This window comes from Trichomycterus rosablanca, chromosome 18, assembly GCF_030014385.1.
Source record: "Trichomycterus rosablanca isolate fTriRos1 chromosome 18, fTriRos1.hap1, whole genome shotgun sequence".
Taxonomy (NCBI): domain Eukaryota; kingdom Metazoa; phylum Chordata; class Actinopteri; order Siluriformes; family Trichomycteridae; genus Trichomycterus; species Trichomycterus rosablanca.
Window position 1 is genome coordinate 28234927 of NC_086005.1, and position 19486 is coordinate 28254412.

At 43.8% G+C, this 19486-nt stretch overlaps 3 protein-coding genes across 3 annotated transcripts; all 3 read right to left on the reverse strand.

Moving 5' to 3' along the window:
• Positions 1–2237: 2237 nt before the first annotated feature.
• ypel2a (yippee-like 2a) lies at positions 2238–6384 on the reverse strand. Its single transcript, XM_063014180.1, has 4 exons — positions 6190–6384; positions 4879–4922; positions 4587–4695; positions 2238–3399 (listed from the first exon to the last, which is right to left on the reverse strand). The coding sequence occupies exons 1-4, from the start codon at positions 6295–6297 to the stop codon at positions 3310–3312; spliced, it is 351 nt and encodes a 116-aa protein (XP_062870250.1). The 5' UTR covers positions 6298–6384; the 3' UTR covers positions 2238–3309.
• A 2442-nt stretch (positions 6385–8826) lies between these two features.
• On the reverse strand, positions 8827–12768 carry smg8 (SMG8 nonsense mediated mRNA decay factor). The gene is made up of 4 exons (XM_063013874.1): positions 11233–12768; positions 10875–11020; positions 9822–10682; positions 8827–9266 (listed from the first exon to the last, which is right to left on the reverse strand). The coding sequence occupies exons 1-4, from the start codon at positions 12755–12757 to the stop codon at positions 9054–9056; spliced, it is 2745 nt and encodes a 914-aa protein (XP_062869944.1). The 5' UTR covers positions 12758–12768; the 3' UTR covers positions 8827–9053.
• A 1150-nt stretch (positions 12769–13918) lies between these two features.
• On the reverse strand, positions 13919–17274 carry prr11 (proline rich 11). Its single transcript, XM_063014587.1, has 7 exons — positions 17165–17274; positions 16689–16895; positions 15754–15840; positions 15537–15652; positions 15328–15381; positions 14210–14272; positions 13919–14043 (listed from the first exon to the last, which is right to left on the reverse strand). The coding sequence occupies exons 1-6, from the start codon at positions 17210–17212 to the stop codon at positions 14221–14223; spliced, it is 564 nt and encodes a 187-aa protein (XP_062870657.1). The 5' UTR covers positions 17213–17274; the 3' UTR covers positions 13919–14043; positions 14210–14220.
• Positions 17275–19486: the final 2212 nt, after the last annotated feature.

A 19486-nucleotide genomic window follows, 5' to 3' on the forward strand; every position in this document is an offset into this window, starting at 1 on the left:
GTGAGTGAAAATCAATACATGAATAAATAAATTATTTTAAAATGATAATAAATTAAACATCATATAAGCGTGTAATGATAAACGTTACCAGTAGGTGGCAGTACAGGCTTAATTTTTTTTACTTCTCTCAATTTTTCAAAATTGTTTCTGTTCAGTGTTGCTGTTTAAATCTGTTTTTTTAATCAATCATCTCTAAAATCAGTGAAATAAATTATATATGAACAAATAAAATAGCTGTTTATACATGTTTATACAACAAACCACGGTTCCCTTCAGTGCACTGATTTATTAAGTACACACACGTCACAGTGTGTATGATGATGTTAAACAGTGCAGACATCATTAACTCATCAAACATCTTTTCATCATCATGGCGGTTCGATTGCCAGGGTACTTTCTGTGTGGAGTTTTGCATGTTCTCCCTGTGTCCGTGTTGGTTTCCTCTGGGCGCTCCGGTTTCCTTCCACAAGTACGAAGACATGCAGTCAGGATAATTGAAGATATTAGACATTACACTGTGTGTGTGTGTGCCTTTTGATTGTTACTAGGAATGTTATAGATAGACAGATAGACAGACAGACGGATAGATATACAAATAGATAGACAGATACAGTAGATACAGGGGTTGGACAAAATAACTGAAACACCTGGTTTTAGACCACAATAATTTATTAGTATGGTGTAGGGCCTCCTTTTGCGGCCAATACAGCGTCAATTCGTCTTGGAAATGACATATACAAGTCCTGCACAGTGGTCAGAGGGATTTTAAGCCATTCTTCTTGCAGGATAGTGGCCAGGTCACTACGTGATGCTGGTGGAGGAAAACGTTTCCTGACTCGCTTCTCCAAAACACCCCAAAGTGGCTCAATAATATTTAGATCTGGTGACTGTGCAGGCCATGGGAGATGTTCAACTTCCCTTTCATGTTCATCAAACCAATCTTTCACCAGTCTTGCTGTGTGTATTGGTGCATTGTCATCCTGATACACGGCACCGCCATTGGATGCACATGGTCCTCCAGAATGGTTCGGTAGTCCTTGGCAGTGACGCGCCCATCTAGCACAAGTATTGGGCCAAGGGAATGCCATGATATGGCAGCCCAAACCATCACTGATCCACCCCCATGCTTCACTCTGGGCATGCAACAGTCTGGGTGGTACGCTTCTTTGGGGCTTCTCCACACCGTAACTCTCCTGGATGTGGGGAAAACAGTAAAGGTGGACTCATCAGAGAACAATACATGTTTCACATTGTCCACAGCCTCATGTTCAGACAGCTTCCTCTTGCGTCCACAGTTAATCCTGTTGGATGTGGTTTGTCCTTCTTGGTGGTATGCTGACATTACCCTGGATACCGTGGCTCTTGATACATCACAAAGACTTGCTGTCTTGGTCACAGATGCGCCAGCAAGACGTGCACCAACAATTTGTCCTCTTTTGAACTCTGGTATGTCACCCATAATGTTGTGTGCATTGCAATATTTTGAGCAAAACTGTGCTCTTACCCTGCTAATTGAACCTTCACACTCTGCTCTTACTGGTGCAATGTGCAATTAATGAAGATTGGCCACCAGACTGGTCCAATTTAGCCATGAAACCTCCCACACTAAAATGACAGGTGTTTCAGTTATTTTGTCCAACCCCTGTAGATAGATATACAAATAGATACAAATAGATAGATAGACGGACGGACGGACAGACGGACGGATGGATTACTAGTATTTTATGCTTTGTCTAGGCCGGAAAAAGCTTTAAAGCTTCGGACTGAAAGCTTTCTTAGTACACTGGCCACAGTCGATGATGAATATGCTGTTAAACACTGTAGGGTGGTGCATGATGGGGCCTGATGTGACGCCATAGACTTTAAATATGAGCTGCAGGGACCTGATTGTATTCCTGATTAAAAACTCAAAAACAGCATCATGGTTTCATCTCTGCTAGTAAACAGACATTATTAGATATTCACGGTCGCCTGTGGCATCAGGGCCTGGAGAGGATGCTTATCATCTGGTTGCCTGGTTCCATCACCTCCATTTACTAAACACACACACACACACACACATGGGTGTCTGGTTCCCCTGTTGAAAAGGCTTTGAGGACTGTGTGTGTTTGCTTTTCCTTTGTACACAAATCACACGCAGCATTTATTACAGTTAAAAGAACTGATTTTGTAATTAAAAATAAAAAAATGCACAAAAAGCCACAAATTTTTATTTAAACTTTATTAATAATAATGCAATATTGACTTTTCCTATTTAGGAAACATTTACAAATTGTAAACAAACAAAGTTTAATTATAACAGGCCCACAGACACAACACTGTGTGTGTTTGTGTAATTAGAAAGTAAAGCAACATTAATCGACACAGAACATTAACACAGGATCAAATGTAAAGTCCTCACACAAAGATGCAAATTAAACTGGACACACACGACACGTTTCGGTCAGCGTACAGCGCAGACTGAGAAGTCTTTGGTTACGTCCAGGGTTTTCGCCTTCGCTTGTGTATTTATTTGTTTGGGCATGGCCCAAACCCTGTTCCCATCATTCCCAGTAACTAAAGTAATATGAGAAGCATTCGGTCCATCACAAAACCAAAACAAACCAGATTCAGGATGAACCCACGTCAGAGCCACATGTATATCATAAACTAAACGAAGGCGCTACTACTGAAAGACGTCAGAGGAGCCGCAGGTTTGACCCAGGGATCGACGTCCGAACCAATAATCAATAAATACGTTTATAAATAAATTGTGCAAATCGGGAACAGATGAGTCTCTTGATAGGAGACCTAATACTTTAGCATGTGCCACTTTATCATCATGTGGGACAGTGGTGGTCTAGTGCAGCCACCGTTGGGCTCTTGAGCAAGGCCCTTAACCCTGTCGGCTTCTTTATCGGTCACTAAGGCTATTCTCCATGGATCCAGCCACTGAGGAAATCAGCAAGTGTGACAACAAAAGCTTTTTTGGAAACCTACCTCCTCTAAATATCTGCTTTCTTTATCTTTATGCAGGCATGAATGTGCTACACGGGTGCGCCACATTTGCTCATGAACACACACACACACACACACACACACGCACAACCGCCTCAAAAAGCTTTCAGAGCCTCCATGTGACGCTGACAATCCCACAATCTCACCAATACATGATAGAAAGATCGACAGGTCGATGGATTCTGTGCTGATCCTGAAGGAATTAAAGATAACAGGAGGGAGACAGCGCTGATCACACATCACATCATCAGGTCAGGATCAGGTCAGGAGGGTGAGATTTCGTGTACGAGTCGATGGGGGGAGAGGGGGGCGTCAGTCCCACCCGTTGTCCTTGATCATGTGGGCGAGCTCGATGATGAACTTGCCCTCCTTGTACTTCTGACTGCTCTCAAAGGCGTGTTCCTAACGGGAGGAGAGAGTCATCATGAGTAGCTGCCGATCAAACGCACCAGCTATAAAATGAAGCAGCAGCCACGTTTCAGCGGACAGGTTTACTGACCACATTATACACACTATACACATTATACACACTATACACACTCTCCTCAATATAAACACCAGAAGAATTACAGACGAAAGAGAATCTGGACTTTTTAAAATAGATAAAATGCATTTGTGCCAGTATCACACTATATACTGCATACTGCACTTAGTATATGCTGTATACTGAGTCTATTATGTATACTGCATACTACATTCAGTATATACTCTGTCCTGCACTAAGTATATACTGTATACAACATTCGATATCTACTGTATACTACACTCAGTATATAGTGCATACTGTATATATGGTACACTACATTCAGTACGTATACTGTATATATGGTACACTACATTCAGTACGTATACTGTATATATGGTACACTACATTCAGTACGTATACTGTATATATGGTACACTACATTCAGTACGTATACTGTATATATGGTACACTACATTCAGTACGTATACTGTATATATGGTACACTACATTCAGTACGTATACTGTATATATGGTACACTACATTCAGTACGTATACTGTATATATGGTACACTACATTCAGTACGTATACTGTATACTACACTTAGTATATACTATACACAGTATATACTGCATAGTGTATATACTGTATAATACTGTACACTTAGTATGTGTAATGTATACTGCGTACTACACTCAGTATATATGGTATACTACACTCAGTATATACTGTATACTACACCCAGTATATAGTGCATACTGTATGTATGGTATACTACATTCAGTACGTATACTGTTTACTGCATACTACACTCAGTATATACTGCATACTACATTCAGTATGTATACTATATACTGTACACTTCATACTACGCTCAGTATATACTGCATACTACATTTAGTATATAATACATAGTGTACAGTATATACTGTATACTGCATTCAGTATATCCTCTGTACTACACTCACACTACTTGTAGTGTATACTACATACTGATTCAGAGCCCCATCAGTATACGAGTAGCTATTTGGAACACAGCCGTTGTCCTGTAAGCAAAACTGTGTGTATTTTGCTCTCGGTGAGTGTAACTGCTCAGTGGAAGAGCATCATCATCAAGGACTCACATATTTCCATCCTAAGGTGGTTTTACAGTTCTCACAGTAGATGTCCGCCACGGCATGAAGGCCTGTAAGCAGCACCCTCTCCTCCGCCGGCCCACAACCAATATTCACCCTGAGGAAGGGAGAGACGGGACATGTACAGTACAGATTCCTCCAGAACCCCCAAAAAAGTCTGACTCTGTGTGCTGGGTATGGTGGTGCACCGGTGGCTCGCGGTGGTCCATCACCTTAGTACTAGTGTTTGGACGACGATGCTTCTAGTGTGTATAAAAGATGAACAGAGGTTTACACTTACACAGAATTGAACAGGTACGCTCTGCCCTGACTTCCTTGAAAAGACTGTAAAATAAAAAGTAAAAAATATAGTTAGAAAATAGAATAAAACAAGTAAAGTGAGATCTGATTTATCAGCAGCCTTGTGTTACTGTGTTGACATGCACACTAATAATAATAATGTAATAATAACTGTACTAGTGGGTAGCGCGATCATCTCACAGCAAGAAGAGTTCTTTCTGTGTGGAGTTTGCATGTTCTCCTTGTGTCCTATGCTCGCGTGGGTTTCCTCCAGGTGCTCCGGTTTCCACCCACAAGTCCAAAGATGTGCAGTCAGGCTAACTCGAGCCCAATTGGAGCTCTGCCATGTGATGGACTGGCGGCCTGACCAGGATACAGCGACGAATGAATGAATGATTAATTATTATTATTATTAGTAGCAGTAGCAGTAGAGCTCAAAAGTTTAGGGATTAGTAAAGCTAATCTGGATTTTATTCCTAATGCCCGGACGTGGGCAATTAGCGATCGCTGTGATGCCAGTTACAGCTTGTGGCCCTCAAAGCCCGAGCGGCTTCGTTTAATCTGCCAGGATGCTGGTGTGTCCCACTGACCTACATTCTGCTCAACACGGGGAACTCAGATAATCATAGACATGCCACAACACACACACACACACACACTCACACTCACACACACACACACACACACACACACACACACTCACACACACTCTGTATCAGGGTCATGCAGCAACATACAGACATAATATTATATTTGATTTATTTATCTGTCAGTGTGGGGATTCACCTCACTGTCACTGCTGGACTGAAAATAGTCCACCAACCAAAAATATCCAGCCGTCCTGTGACCACTGATGAAGGTCTAGAAGATGACCGACTCAAACAGCAGCAATAGATGAGCGATCGTCTCTGACTTTACATCTACAAGGTGGACCGACTAGGTAGGAGTGTCTAATAGAGTGGACAGTGAGTGGACACGGTATTTAAAAACTCCAGCAGCGCTGCTGTGTCTGATCCACTCATACCAGCACAACACACACTAACACACCACCACCATGTCAGTGTCACTGCTGTGCTGAGAATCATCCACCACCTAAATAATACCTGCTCTGTGGGGGTCCTGACCATTGAAGAACAGCATGAAAGGGGGTAACAAAGCATGCAGAGAAACAGATGGACTACAGTCAGTAATTGTAGAACTACAAAGTGCTTCTATATGGTAAGTGGAGCTGATAAAATGGACAGGGAGTGTAGAAACGAGGAGGTGGTTGATCAGTGCATGGATATAACCGAGCTCAGTGGATGGTGCCAACCTTGGAGATGAGCTCGTCGTGGTTGGCCAGGTGAGCCCTGCAGTGGATGCAGCTGTAGGTTCGATGGCAGTTGGGCAGGTAGGCCTGGAAGGTCTTGGAGCGCGTCATGGTGGTACCGGCGGGCGAGACGGCGCGGGAGCGGAGCAGGAACGGCCGGTCCGACCAGGATGGCTCGCAGGGGAAGCAGCGGAGGACACAGGTGAGGGCCGTGGTGAAGCTCGAGAGAGGAAGGAGCCCTGCTGCAAGAGGACAGAGGTTCAAATGAATCCAGAAAGTGGTAGAAATCACAAGGTTGTGAGTTCTAACTTCTCAGCATTTATCATTGAGGAATGTGGTCTATTTTGTCCTATGGGAGAGTGATTTTGTATAATCTGTGCTATCGGCCGGTCAGGCGTCTACATACAGACATGATTTGCTGATTGTGGTATGGCTGTCCAGGGTGGGTTACAGCATTGTACTTAGTGATGCCAGGGGTGACCAGACCCTGACCAAAATAAAGCAACACACACACACACACACACACACACACACACTTAGGGCAATTTGTAGTACTTCTGAGCTTGTGTAAGGAAACCGGAGCACCTGTAGGAAACCCACATGAACGCAGGGAGAACATGCAAACTGCACTGGCATTTAACGTTGAGGAATGTGGTCTATTCTGTTTTACGAGTCTTTTTGCATAATGAGTATGAAGGATGGAATTATCCATGGGATGCAGGGTTCGAATCCCCAGCGCTGCTATCAGCCGGTCGGGCGTCTACCTACAGACATGATTTGCTGATTGTGGTGTGGCCGAGGCACCACGATGGATTGGCATCCTGTCCAGGGTGGGTTACAGACCCACTGTGACCCTGACCAAGATTAAGCAACACACACACACACACACCTGGGATAATTTCTAATCGCTCCACTGCATGTCTTCGGACTTGTGGAGTAAAACCGGAGCACCCGGAGGAAACCCGAACACAGGAACAACATGCAAACTGCACACAGAAAGGACCCTGAAGGTCCGGTCGGGGGTTCGAACCCATGCCCTTCTTGCTGAAACTTTAATGCATCATAGCAACCTGCAACAATCCACTGAATGATACAGAGGAGACCAGAACTTGATTCATTTACCTTTGAATGAAAAATCGTGAGTTTTTAGACTCTCCACCCGCGATCTTCAGTGAGTAACGGATTCAGGCGCAGTTTTGGCGCAAACATCCCCGCAGATGAAGTTGGAATAATCGCTCCATTTTGCAGCTCAGCTTGGAGAAGCGCGTCTGTATATAAATACTGCACCGTGGCGCATCGGCCTCATCACACCGCCTCCTGTTTGAGTGGCAGCGAGAACAACCAATCAGTATGCACAGGAGGCTTAGCAACAACAATCTGATTGGTTAATGCGGAAAGCCGAACGAGCCAATGTAGATGCGCTCATACAACCCAAAGCTTATGCTTGTGTTTGTAATTCCTAGTTAGTTAAACTTAATGACGGCCAGATTTAGAATTATAACTCATTATGAAACCCTAATTCATCTATTAATGAGTTATAATGCACGTAAGCATATGTATGTAAGTTTATTCCTGTGTTTAAGCACTTTGTGGAGGGTACGTGATGACTTGAGTTTTACTTTGTATTCCCGTGTGATTCAGCACCCACCGTAAACCTGATCATGGTGGGGCGTTTAATGCAAATGTTTAAGTACAATTGGCTTCACCCTATGTTGTCAATTTTGGTAATCACACTTTGAAGCCATGACCATGATAAAGCAACACACACACTTGGGATGATTTCTAGCACCATCAGTGCATGTCTTTGGACTTGTGGAGTCCCAGACACAGGGAGAACATGCAAACTCCACACAGAAAGGGCCGTATATTGACCTACTTTGCCGCCCCAAGTATTTTTAAGTTGGGGTCCAGAAGCACCGAGATCCTGATCAAGCTTCATAAACAGTTTATGAAAATAAATGATGACTTACACATCTTGGATACGAGTTTTATCTTGCAAAACACTTTGCACAACTTGGGGAAAGCAAATCACACCATCTTAAGAGGTGAAAGAAACCATAAAAGTAGCTAAATTTAGTTTGGTATTAAAATACAGACAAATAAAAAAGTAAAACCGCGATTCTTGGATAAATACACAAAACTTGGTTGTATAGACATTGTCTGTTCTATCTAATACTTATTAAAATCACCTGAAAGGTCACTTAGGACCAAATTTATAAATGTACATATTAACAATATAGAAAACACAATTTATAACCCGTGTGATAAAATTTAAAGAACGGTTCTATGTCATAATAAAAAATATTTTTAAGCTCCACTCAAGAGTAAGCACAATACAATATGATATAAATCATACTGGATGTTCTAATAATAATAATAATAATGAAGGTCTTTTTTATTTTACAGTATAGTATATCAGCTACTGTCTATCCCTTTTTTCTTAAATCCCTACCCAGCTTTGCATAGCCAATTCACCAGCTGGCATGTTTTAGGGAGTTAAGCTTCTTTAATACCCAGAAGAAACCCATGCGAAGACAAAGGACATGTTAAACATCACACAGACCACAGACAGTGAGTGTGTCGCATACAGTATGATTTTGTTTCTTGTATTTTAGCAGTAAAACAAAAGCTCCAAAAGTATTTCAGCAACAATCAGATTTATTTGCTGTAAATCAGATCCAAACATAATTTACAGGTACAGGTTATCAAAATGACTTAAATGCCAAACTTTAAACATAACTTAAGTAAAACTGCGTCTCATAATTAAATCTTTACAGCTGAGCATGAAGCAGTAACAAAGAAAAAGTCCAAACGTCTCATTCGACTCGCCGGTACGTTTATTAAAGTGCTGTGTGTGTGTGTGTGCATCATTGTGCAGGGGAACTGGCAGCGTTGGCACGCAAAATGCCCTTCAGCACTCTGAAGTTGGCCAGCGGTGTGTTCTCTTTAGGGGGGTAGCACGGCCCGCGGTCCGTCACGTAGGAGTACGGGAATCGTAGGACCCACATCCCGTCGGGGGGCAGCACGACCTCCGCCTGCTCGGGGTGGAAAACGGGACACGGCGGGGCGCCCGGCTGAATCTGTTCAGAGAGGTTAAAGAAAAAATATATATTATTAAATAAGAGTATATAAGTATAAATTAAGACTTTTGTTGTGTATATAAATGCTTAATTGACACCGTCAGCCTCCTCTAGTTTCTAGTTATCTTGTATTTGCTCACTATATCCCAAAATAAACAATAACTTACAATAACGTACCCTTGCATAAATATTATAAATTCAAATTCGACTGAGAAGAGATTAAACCCGTGTCATTAAAGCTGTCTGGCATGAGCTGCAACACCTTTCCGGACGTCAATTATCAAGAAAATTACATTTACATTTTCAGCATTTAGCAGACGCTTTTATCCAAAGCGACTTACAGTACTGTGACTGTATACAGTCTAAGCAATTGAGGGTTAAGGGCCTTGCTCAAGGGCCCAACAGCAGCAACCTGGCAGTGGTGGGGCTTGAACCAGCAACCTTCTGGTTACTAGTCCAGTACCTTAACCACTAGGCTACAATGTCCCAAATTAAAAATAACAACTTGACTCTAATAATTTTAGCAGTAAGAGGATAACAAGTGAGAAACTGTACCTGTGGACAGAGCGTGATTTCAATCGAAGCATCAGGAACCACCACAAACAGGCGGATCAGCTGAGCGTAGTGAGGTTTAAGCCCTCGACCCTGGGCGGGCGATGGAATGTACAGAGGCATGTCAGAGTTGAGGGCCCGTGTGGCCGGCTCCTTGGCCCCACCCTGTCCGAGGACCTTCACTATTTTATCAGGTCCGGAGCTGAAGAAGCGGCGGCCTCTGCCGTCCTCGTACTCGAAGCCGACGTACATGCGAGCGACGTCGTCCCGCCTCCGGCCACGCCCTAATCCGACGGAGCCGCGTTTTCCGGTCGGCACTTTGTTGGGAGCCGGCCATGATGACGCCCCGCCGTCGAGAATCTCCGTCAGGCTGGCGTCGTCCTCCGAGCGGCTCCGGATCACCACGTCCCAGGGGAGTAGAAATCCAGAGCCGGGGAGGAAACCCGGCTGCTCCAAACCCACCAGGCTGTTGTAGGATTTAGCTGATCCGAGCTTAACCAGGGACCAGCTGGAGAATTTAGGGAGGAGTCCTTTGGGACATCCGGAGTGGAGCATCCCGGGCAGGTACTCCACCGTGGAGGCCTGTCTGTCCACGCTCGGCCTCTTCTCGTGGCCCTCGGCGCCGTCCCCATATGGACCCAGGCTGCCCGTGGACTGACCCAGGCTGAGCGCCAGACTCAGGCTCGTGCTCTCCCCGGGCGTGTTCGTGATGGTTTCTTTCTCTTTCAGACGCTCGGCTTCGGACGCGGGCGCCTCCTGGGGTCCGGTCGCCTCGTCGCTGACGGGTGCCGGGTCGGGCGTGCTGGCCTGGAACACCGGGAAGTTGATCCTGTCCAATTTACTGCAGCACTTCTCCTCCAGCATCTGAATTACAGAATAAACATAAAAACATAAACAAGGGAGAAATATTAGGAATATTATACAGGCCCTAATCATCAAACTGCTCACATCAAAGGTCTGTTTCATCGCCGGCTTCACCCGGACTGGACAAAGTGACCGTTTAACATCAACGTCCTCATTTAGACTCAATATAATGTTTAAATATTATTTACAGACCAGATAAAAGTCATAGTTGGCAAACTGGATGTCGAACGGATCTTCCCGAGGTGCCTGCTTCCTGCCACAGTTACAGGAACTTGTAGAGCGCCCCCTGCTGTTGTGGTAGAGGATGGGTGGGTTGTGGTCCAGGTCCGGCTTCTCACCTGTCGTAAATAAGTCAATTCACTTTCTAAACTCTTTTGTGCACTTGTGTTGATTTTAAACAGATTTAGTTGCTGTTTTGTCCATAAATCTACATTTAATTACCCCTAATGACAAAGTAAAACGTGTTATTAATGGCCCACGAGTCCAAGGAACTGGCTGTGGATCTTCATGAAACTGGAAACTACACTAACTAACCTATAGTAAAGTTTACCTGGTTTGGGCAGGAGGTGAAACTTGTGTACGCAGTGCTGATCGGTGAGGCTGCGCTCCTCACACAGTTGGTGCCCGTTACTCCAGAACTTGTAGCAGTCCTCGTGAAGCTGCAGGGCGTAGCGCTGGAATGCCACCCCCCTGGCGTGCTGGCTGTACACCCTCAGAGCCTGCGCCAGCTGGTTCTTGTGCACCGTGGTCGTGTAGTTGTGAGGGAGGTTGGACTGGTACGCGCTGTGTGCCAGCGGCAGGGCCTTCTGACACCTGTTCTCAGAGAACTTGGCATCGGCGTCCAGGAAGCCCTCGAGCACCTTGAGCTGCCCCTGGACCTTCAGCGAGGCTTCGTCATCACTGGATTCGATGGTGAGCTGGTAGAACCTGGCGGCGACGTGCGCCCACTTGGAGTAGGTGGGCAGCTCGAAGTGAGCCGGCTGCGGGTTGCGGCCCACGCTGTCGTCGAAGCCTTTCTTGCTCAGGACCAGATCGATGTGCTGCCAGAGGAACTCCTTCAGGGTGCAGTCCACTAGCTGCCCCCCTGAGGACAACAAACCTGCGCTGTCGAGGTTGAACGACGGCTGCCTGTTGGAGTGGCGCATCTGCTGGTAGCGCCTCGGTCCGGGACCAGGCGTGCTCGGGTCGCAGTCGCGTAAGGCGCAGTTGGCACGCAGCTGGCCCAGCAGGGAGCCGACGGGGTCCTCCTCGGGACCCGGGACCACGTAGACGAAAGCCTGGTTGGAGGGCACGGTGAACAGGCAGTTGCTGCTCTGGTTGGTGAGGACCCGGCTCTTGCGGAAGATCCGGTAGATCTGGTCCTCCAAGGCGTGCTGCAGGCGTCTCCTGGGCGAGTGTTTCTTTGGCTTGTCACTCCCGGCAGTCTCATTCCCATTTCCGCCCAGGCCGGATCCGCTGACCCGGAGCGCCCCGTTCATCTGGAACACAAACAGCAGGCGAGGGGGGCAAGGCCTGCAGTTCGCCTTCCATTCTTTGGACACTGGGGAGTCCTTTATGGCACCTCGGAGTAAAGGTAGAGCTTTTTGGCGCAGGGCATCCAGGGCACGAAACAGGCGGTCATAGGTCACATCGAATGAGCAGGTGGGATGAACCAGGAGCAACACATGGCAAACAGAAAACAGGAAGAGCAGCTGTAAACAGTGATCCTTCTCTGCTCCTTTCCAAAACTCATGGGCTTCTGCATGACCCAGTCCCACTGTTAAAGTCTCACAAGCTTGGAGGAGCTGTCTGTTATCGAGAACCGAGGTGAGCACTAAATACAGAACCCGGTTCTCCTGACTGTAATGAGCTTTAATAGAAGCACCGACATCAGCACCGTCCGTCTCACCTCTCACCCCGAACCCAGAAAACACGTGTTTATCCGCCAGAACGTTCACCAGCGCCTCCTTGGTGCAACCGGACTGCAAAGCACTTTTCCCGAATATCCCTAAAACACAAACCCCCTCATCTTTATACACAGAATCCTCGATTAATTCCGACTGCAGTAACGAGCTGATGCTCACGGGCAGCGCCATTCTGGCTCAAAACAACAGACCAGAGGGCGTCAAGCTAATGTTACCGTGACGAAACCACGCAGCTACAGGAATGGTTCCGGACACAAAACTAAACAGAAAGCGATTAAATTACTTTAAAATGCAGTAAAATTCATTTTAAATATCCGCATTTTGTGTCATAGTTATATGTTCAGTCTGTATTTACTCAATTATTTATCATATGTATTTGTTGTGCTTGTGTAATAAGTTTCTAATAAGTTTACTCTTCGGTACATTTACATTTTCAGCATTTAGCAGACGCCTTTATCCAAAGCGACTTACATTACAGTTACAGTATACAGTCTGAGCAATTGAGGGTTAAGGGCCTTGCTCAAGGGCCAAACAGCAGCAACCAGGCAGTGGTAGGGCTTGAACCAGCGACCCTCTGATCACTGGTCCAGTACCTTAACCACTAGGCTACAACTGGCCCCAGATACAGGTACAGATTGTATATAGTACGTTTTGAGTATACAATTAATAAAACTGTTATTTTTATAATATATATTATTATTATTATTAACATAATAACATTATAATTTATTAAACTGTAATTAGTTGTTTTTTTATTTGATATTGTTTATATGATTTTGATGTCCATCATTAATGAGCAGTTTCACACATTCTGTAATAAATAAAACAATAAATTGACATTTATGGCATTTAGCAGACAGTTTTATTCAAAGTCACTAACAACTGTGACTGAATACAATGCAAGCAATTGAGGGTTAAGGGCCTTGCTCAGGGGCCCAACAGTGACAACCAGGCAGTGGCTGTGCTTGAACCAGAGACCTTCAGATCACGGCCCTACATAAGGTCCTTTAAAATAGAAGTACTTTCTGTACATTGATATTACAGACATTAAGACATAAAAACAATAAAATAAACAGCCAAACAAAGACACGATTAAATACTGCAAATACTTAAACACATTTAAATCATAAAAAAAAAAAAAAAAATACACATTATTTGTTCATGAACTTCATGTTTCTTTAAAAAAAAATTAAGCTCACTAGTGTAGAAAGCTTCAAAACACACGGCAGTATAACAGACATAAAGTGATGTGATGTTTATATTTCATTACAATCATCACTTTCACTCAGACACACACATTCATCATTGCAATTTAAAGCAGTACATCGAAACACACCAGAACAAACAAAATAAAAAAAAACTACAGTGGGTGCAGAACAAAGCAAGAAATATGTGCAACAGTCCATAAGAGAACGATAAACAGGCTTCAATGGTTGAGATTCTGTCAGAAAAGCACCCTGAAATACAACAAATATAATATATAAAAGAAGTTAATTAATGAATGCAGGAAGGAGCAAAATTTGAAATGAAAATCTAAACATTTTGGCTACTTTTACACTGCAGATAAACGTCACATTTAATCCATTTCTTCATCAGGTGACATTATTAAACAGTGCTGCTCACCTGCTGATGATTTATTCCTTCATGACGTTTTCTTTATTACACAGCGGGGTGTTTCCTGACCTACTGAGATATAAACACACAGTATTTGTGTAAGAGATTTATTTGAAAGTGTGCTCAGTCGTCTGTACTTGTACAACCCCAAATCAGAAAAAGCTAGGACAGTAGGGAAAATGCAAATAAAATAAAAATGCAGTGTTTGCATGTTCTCCCTCTACAGTGCAGAATATCATTAAATGATTCAAGGAATCAGGAGGAATTTCAGTGCGTAAAGGCCAAGGACACAAGCTTGACCTGAACGCTCGTGATCTTCCATCCCTCAGACGGCGCCGCATCAAGAACCTCCACTCAACACTAGCTGATATAACCACCTGGGTGAGGGATTCGTTTATCAAACCTTTATCAGCTCTACAATACAGAGTTACTGCACTAATCATACTTAAAACTTTACTGTACAAAAAAGAAGCCTTATGTTAACCATGTCCAGAAGCGGCATCGACTTCTCTGGGCTGGGAGGCATCTAGGATGGACCATCACACAGTGGAAACGTGTATTGTGGTCAGATGAATCAGCATTCCAGGTCTTTTTTTTTTTGGAAAAAACATGACTATGTAAACCAACACATTACAAAGGCGTGGCTGCGGAAGGAGAGGGTACGGGTACTGGACTGGCCTGCCTGCAGTCCTGACCCGTCCCCAATAGAGAACGTGTGGAGAATTTTGAAACGACGACGACCCCGCTTACTGTTGCACATCTTAAGACATGTTTGCAGGAAGAACGAGACAAAATAAAAGCTGAAACATTAAATCACTCGGCCTACTCGGTGCCAAAACCTCTTTTAAGTGGTGAAAAGGAACGGCGACATTACAAAGCGGTAAATGCTTTACTGTACCAACTTTTTTGGATTGTGTTGCAGGTATGAAATGCAGGAATGGATGTTTATTAATAAAGGAAATGAAGTTGAGCAGATAAAAGATGAAATATCTCAAGTTAATTCTGTCTGACATCAAATAAAAGTCAATGTAAGAAACTCTGTGTTTTAATTTTTATTTGCACCTTCCATGCTGTCCCAACTTTTTCTGCTTTGGGGTTGTATTATAATTACATGCAGATGAACTTACCGGACACTGTGGACTTTTCTAAGCTGTAGGTGCAGCTTCACGGGACTTGGTGTCCTTCAAGAGATAAATAAAAACACCTCTGCTGTTTATCATATCTTGATATATATTGACATATAATCGATATTTACAAACCCCAGTTCTGGAGAAGATCTAGAATTGACCCTGTTACTGAACCAGACACGAGTGTAAAACCTCACGCTGAAACTCACCTGCTGAGGCTGAGGCTTCGTCTCGTCGGCGTCGTGATGCTGAACTGAGTCCGTCTCAGACGCACCTTCTGTAGGTCGGCCAGTGTGATCAGGGGGGATCGTGTACCGTCAGGAGACTGCAGGAAAACACCACGGGACTCTTGAGCAATCTTGTAAACGTGCTTTATGCTGAATATTATTAGAATGACGAGTTAATAAAATAGAAATATTTACTTACCCGAATTTTCTTGTGGGCGGAAACTTTTCTGAGCTGCACAGCCTGGAGGTCCTTGAGAGTCACCACAGCACATCCATCCTGCTTCTCCTACACAGGGTAAAGTGGACAGGATCAGGTATGAAATATGAACCGTATTTGCTCTTTTCGCTGCTCCTGTATATATTTTAAGCGCCCCACATTTTGTGCATGATTTTAATGCATCTTATTTTTCATATACAGCATGTAACATAAAGCCTCCACAAAGGGGCGCTCACGTACAAGTTTAATAATTATTAATCGTCTTTGTGACCCATTTTTTCGGCTCGCAACCCCTCTTAGGGTTTGAAATCCCCTGTTTTAGGAGTCACTACAGTGGATCTGGTCCACTTCCTTCCTGACGGAACCCTTCTTCTATTTCTATCCGGGCTTGGGACCTGCACTGAGAGCGCACCGGCAAGTGCACCTCCCAAAAGCTATGCTGTTTCGGCCACACCCTTCATCAAACGTTTGCAAATCGCGGCCATGCAGATGCCCGACTGGCTGATAGCGACATATTGATTATCTTTTTATACATTTTACCCCCTTTTCCTCCCAATTCAACCTCATCAATCCACTGCTGGGGACGAGATTCGAATATTAATATTTTTAAAGTAAACAGACCCGTGTTGCTATTTTCTGTCATCCTAGTGTGACAATACTGAAATGTTAGCCGCTTAGGAATATGTTTAGATTATGTTTTTAAATGACGGTGTCTAAATAATGCACAATTCCACATTGTACTGAACAGTCTGTTGACTTTTTGTTGATTTTATGGCATTTAAAGAGCCACTCGACTCATTTAGACTTAAATAAATGAATTTCCTTCTATAACACTGCAGGGTCAGTTCACCTTTATTATTAATGACACTATACTGACAGCGTGCTGTGATTTAGTTTTGTAGTTTTCGAGCGAGTACCTGTAATGTAGACTGTGTTCTCTTTTTAGGGATTGAAGGCTTCTCTGGAGCTTTGATGGTCGGTGCTGAAGGAGTGGGAGGAAGAGGAAGAGGAGGAGGAGGTGGAGGAGGAGGTGGTAGTAAAGGAGGAGCAACAGAGCTGAGCTGATGCTGCTGTGGTTTGACATCATCAGACTGTCCACAGTTACATTTACACCCCTGAGGCATCTTAAAAAACACACACAAACAGGTTTATCAGTATTGTGTACAGAAAGTCACACACTAATCTCCGTTATCCTCCGTCCTTGTGCAGTACAATTGATCAGCCAGCAGAGGGCGTAACTGCAGCACTTATGAGGAATCCCTGTATTTGGCGCTCAAGAGCTCAGCGCTGGTGAGCGAGAGTATTTCACCGCTGCACCTTCTAAGAGCTTTGGTGACCTTTGTTACCCATCTAAAGGTTCTAATGTAAAAAATCAGGCTTTAGTTTCACTAACCAAACCATTAGACCGGAGCAGACGTAGTTCGCTTTGAAGTTCCTCCATTCTCTGGTGAAGAACCTCCACTCTCTGGGCGTACGCTCTCCAAAAAAAGAAAAAGCTCCGAACGTTTGTCCAGACCTTTAAACGAGACAGCTGAATGAGATTTCACACCCAGTGGTCTAAAACGTGGCACAGACCTGGCACTCAGTACTGAATCCTACCTGAGAGACTCTGTTTCTCACTGCATTAAAGAAGAACCCACCGCCCGAAGAGGAGACGAGTTCCACACTGTTCCTGGGTCTGGTCTCCACAACCAGCTCTGTCTCAGGTGGGTCATTTTGAGTCTTTTTACTGAAACCACAAAGATGAATAAAAAAAAGATTACAAAGATACTGACGCACACAAGACTTGAACACCGAGCTGTTCCTGTTAGGGGTCGCCACATCGGGTTACTCACGCTCCACACCAACTTTCATTCCCCTTCTCTCTAGGCTCTCGTCAACCTGCTCCCTACTCTCGCTACCAATCACAGTGTCATCTGCCAACATCACATTCCATGAAGACTGTCCATGACCAGTGCAAACAAGAAAAAACTCAGAGCTGACGCTCGATGCAGTCCTAACTTCATTTTAAACCCATCCATCACTCCTACTCCACATCTTACCACTGTCGCACTGTCCTCATACATAACCTTATACAATACCACTGCTTTTCTCTTATAACAGGCATTATTACAAGCTTCCTCTTCTGGCCTTCCTTATACAATACCCGACATGGACCTACTCACCCTAACAGTTCTCTAACACAGCGTAATTATACTCACATCTTTACTTGACTGTCAGATACTGGTTTTACTGACTTCCTGGCCTTGATGGCCCACCGTCGACTGCTGCCATGCTTTCTACGGTTCCTCTGCAAGGCTCTGCTTAATTGCTAAAAAACAATAATATAATAAAAATAAAACATATAATAAACGCATCAGTTTAGCAACTTTATACCTTTATTTGGACATTAATTCATTTTCAGTAACAGCATCATTCTGATCATGACATCATGATATCAGACCATGTACAACAACATTTATAATATTTATAATCATCATAAAATTTATATTATTATAATATTTATAATCATCATGAATCACTTTATACTATTACACTCATGTTAACCATCTCAATACATGCATTCTTGCATTTTTTATGCTTAATAATAATATTTAATTGCATTTACAAAATTACAATGTTTAAACTTAGAAGATAATGCATACTATATAAGAAAAGATCAAACAGATAATAAATAGATTAAAAATAAAACTTTATACAGACTCTGAACGTCATTCCAGCTTCTTGCAGCCTTTCGCAGGGTTTAAAAAATACCCCGGACATCTCTCTTAGCCAATCAGATCGCGTTTTTTAATCACGTGTACCAGTGGCGCGTTCTGATTTGCTGCAACGGTTGCCTGTGTGTCCCAAATCACACTCTGTTTACTAAGTAGTGCACTACTTATTTACTGTTATTTTCTTACTTCCAAAATGTAGTCTTTAAAACATAGGGCCCGGTCAGGGTCGCGGTTGGTCCAGACAGGACGCTTGTAGGGCAGACAGAGTAGGGAGCAAGATGCCGTTTGAGACATGATTTAGATTTAGACGTTAGAAAGTAAAAAGTACATTCACTCGTTTGTTCGCTGTCTGTTTTAGCGCCTCTTTATTCTGGTCAGTGTCGCAGTGGGTCAAATTCATTAGGCAAAAGACAGGAAACACCCCTGACAGGTCGCCAGTACATCAAAAGGCAAAAACACACACTCTCACACTTTAATTTTTTACACAATTTAAGCGGCTCAAATTAGCCTGACTGCATATCTGTACTGTGGGAGAAAACCGGAGCTTCCGGAGGAAATCCACGAGGACACAGGGAGAACATGCTAACTCCACACAGAAAGGAATTGAACCCAACATGCTGCCCTTCAACCAACCCTTTGAGCGACTGGTTTATTGGTTACTCTAACAACATAGTCCTTATTTAGATGCAGGCCAGTTTAGTTATGGTAGTGGGGGGTTGTAGCCTAGCGGTTAAGGTACTGGACGGTTGCAGAAGGTTGCTGGTTCAAGCCCCACCACTGCCAGGTTGCCACCGTTGGACCCTTGAGCAAGGCCCTTAACCCTCAGTTGCTTAGACTGTATAATGTAAGTCGCTTTGGATAAAAGCGTCTGCTGAAAATGTAGATGTTATGGTCTTAAATCATTCAGTTGTGGTTCGTGAATCTATTACACAGTCATAACATGTTTATGAAAGTGTAATGTTACATACTGTACGTTTTGCTTGTAAACCAGTCATAAG

Excerpts from the sequence above, each read along its gene's own strand:
- ypel2a (XM_063014180.1), bottom strand. The coding sequence starts at position 6,297 with ATGACGCGCTCCAAGACCTTCCAGGCCTACCTGCCCAACTGCCATCGA. Across the intron at positions 4,923-6,189 it reads ACGACGAGCTCATCTCCAAG|TCTTTTCAAGGAAGTCAGGG; the intron begins GTTGGCACCATC and ends TTTATTTTACAG. Across the intron at positions 4,696-4,878 it reads GCGTACCTGTTCAATTCTGT|GGTGAATATTGGTTGTGGGC; the intron begins GTAAGTGTAAAC and ends TCCCTTCCTCAG.
- smg8 (XM_063013874.1), bottom strand. The coding sequence starts at position 12,757 with ATGGCGCTGCCCGTGAGCATCAGCTCGTTACTGCAGTCGGAATTAATC. Across the intron at positions 11,021-11,232 it reads TCACCTCCTGCCCAAACCAG|GTGAGAAGCCGGACCTGGAC; the intron begins GTAAACTTTACT and ends TATTTACGACAG. Across the intron at positions 9,267-9,821 it reads AAATCACGCTCTGTCCACAG|ATTCAGCCGGGCGCCCCGCC; the intron begins GTACAGTTTCTC and ends CTCTCTGAACAG.
- prr11 (XM_063014587.1), bottom strand. The coding sequence starts at position 17,212 with ATGGAGGAACTTCAAAGCGAACTACGTCTGCTCCGGTCTAATGGTTTG. Across the intron at positions 15,841-16,688 it reads GAACACAGTCTACATTACAG|GAGAAGCAGGATGGATGTGC; the intron begins GTACTCGCTCGA and ends TACCCTGTGTAG. Across the intron at positions 15,653-15,753 it reads CCGCCCACAAGAAAATTCGG|TCTCCTGACGGTACACGATC; the intron begins GTAAGTAAATAT and ends GTTTTCCTGCAG.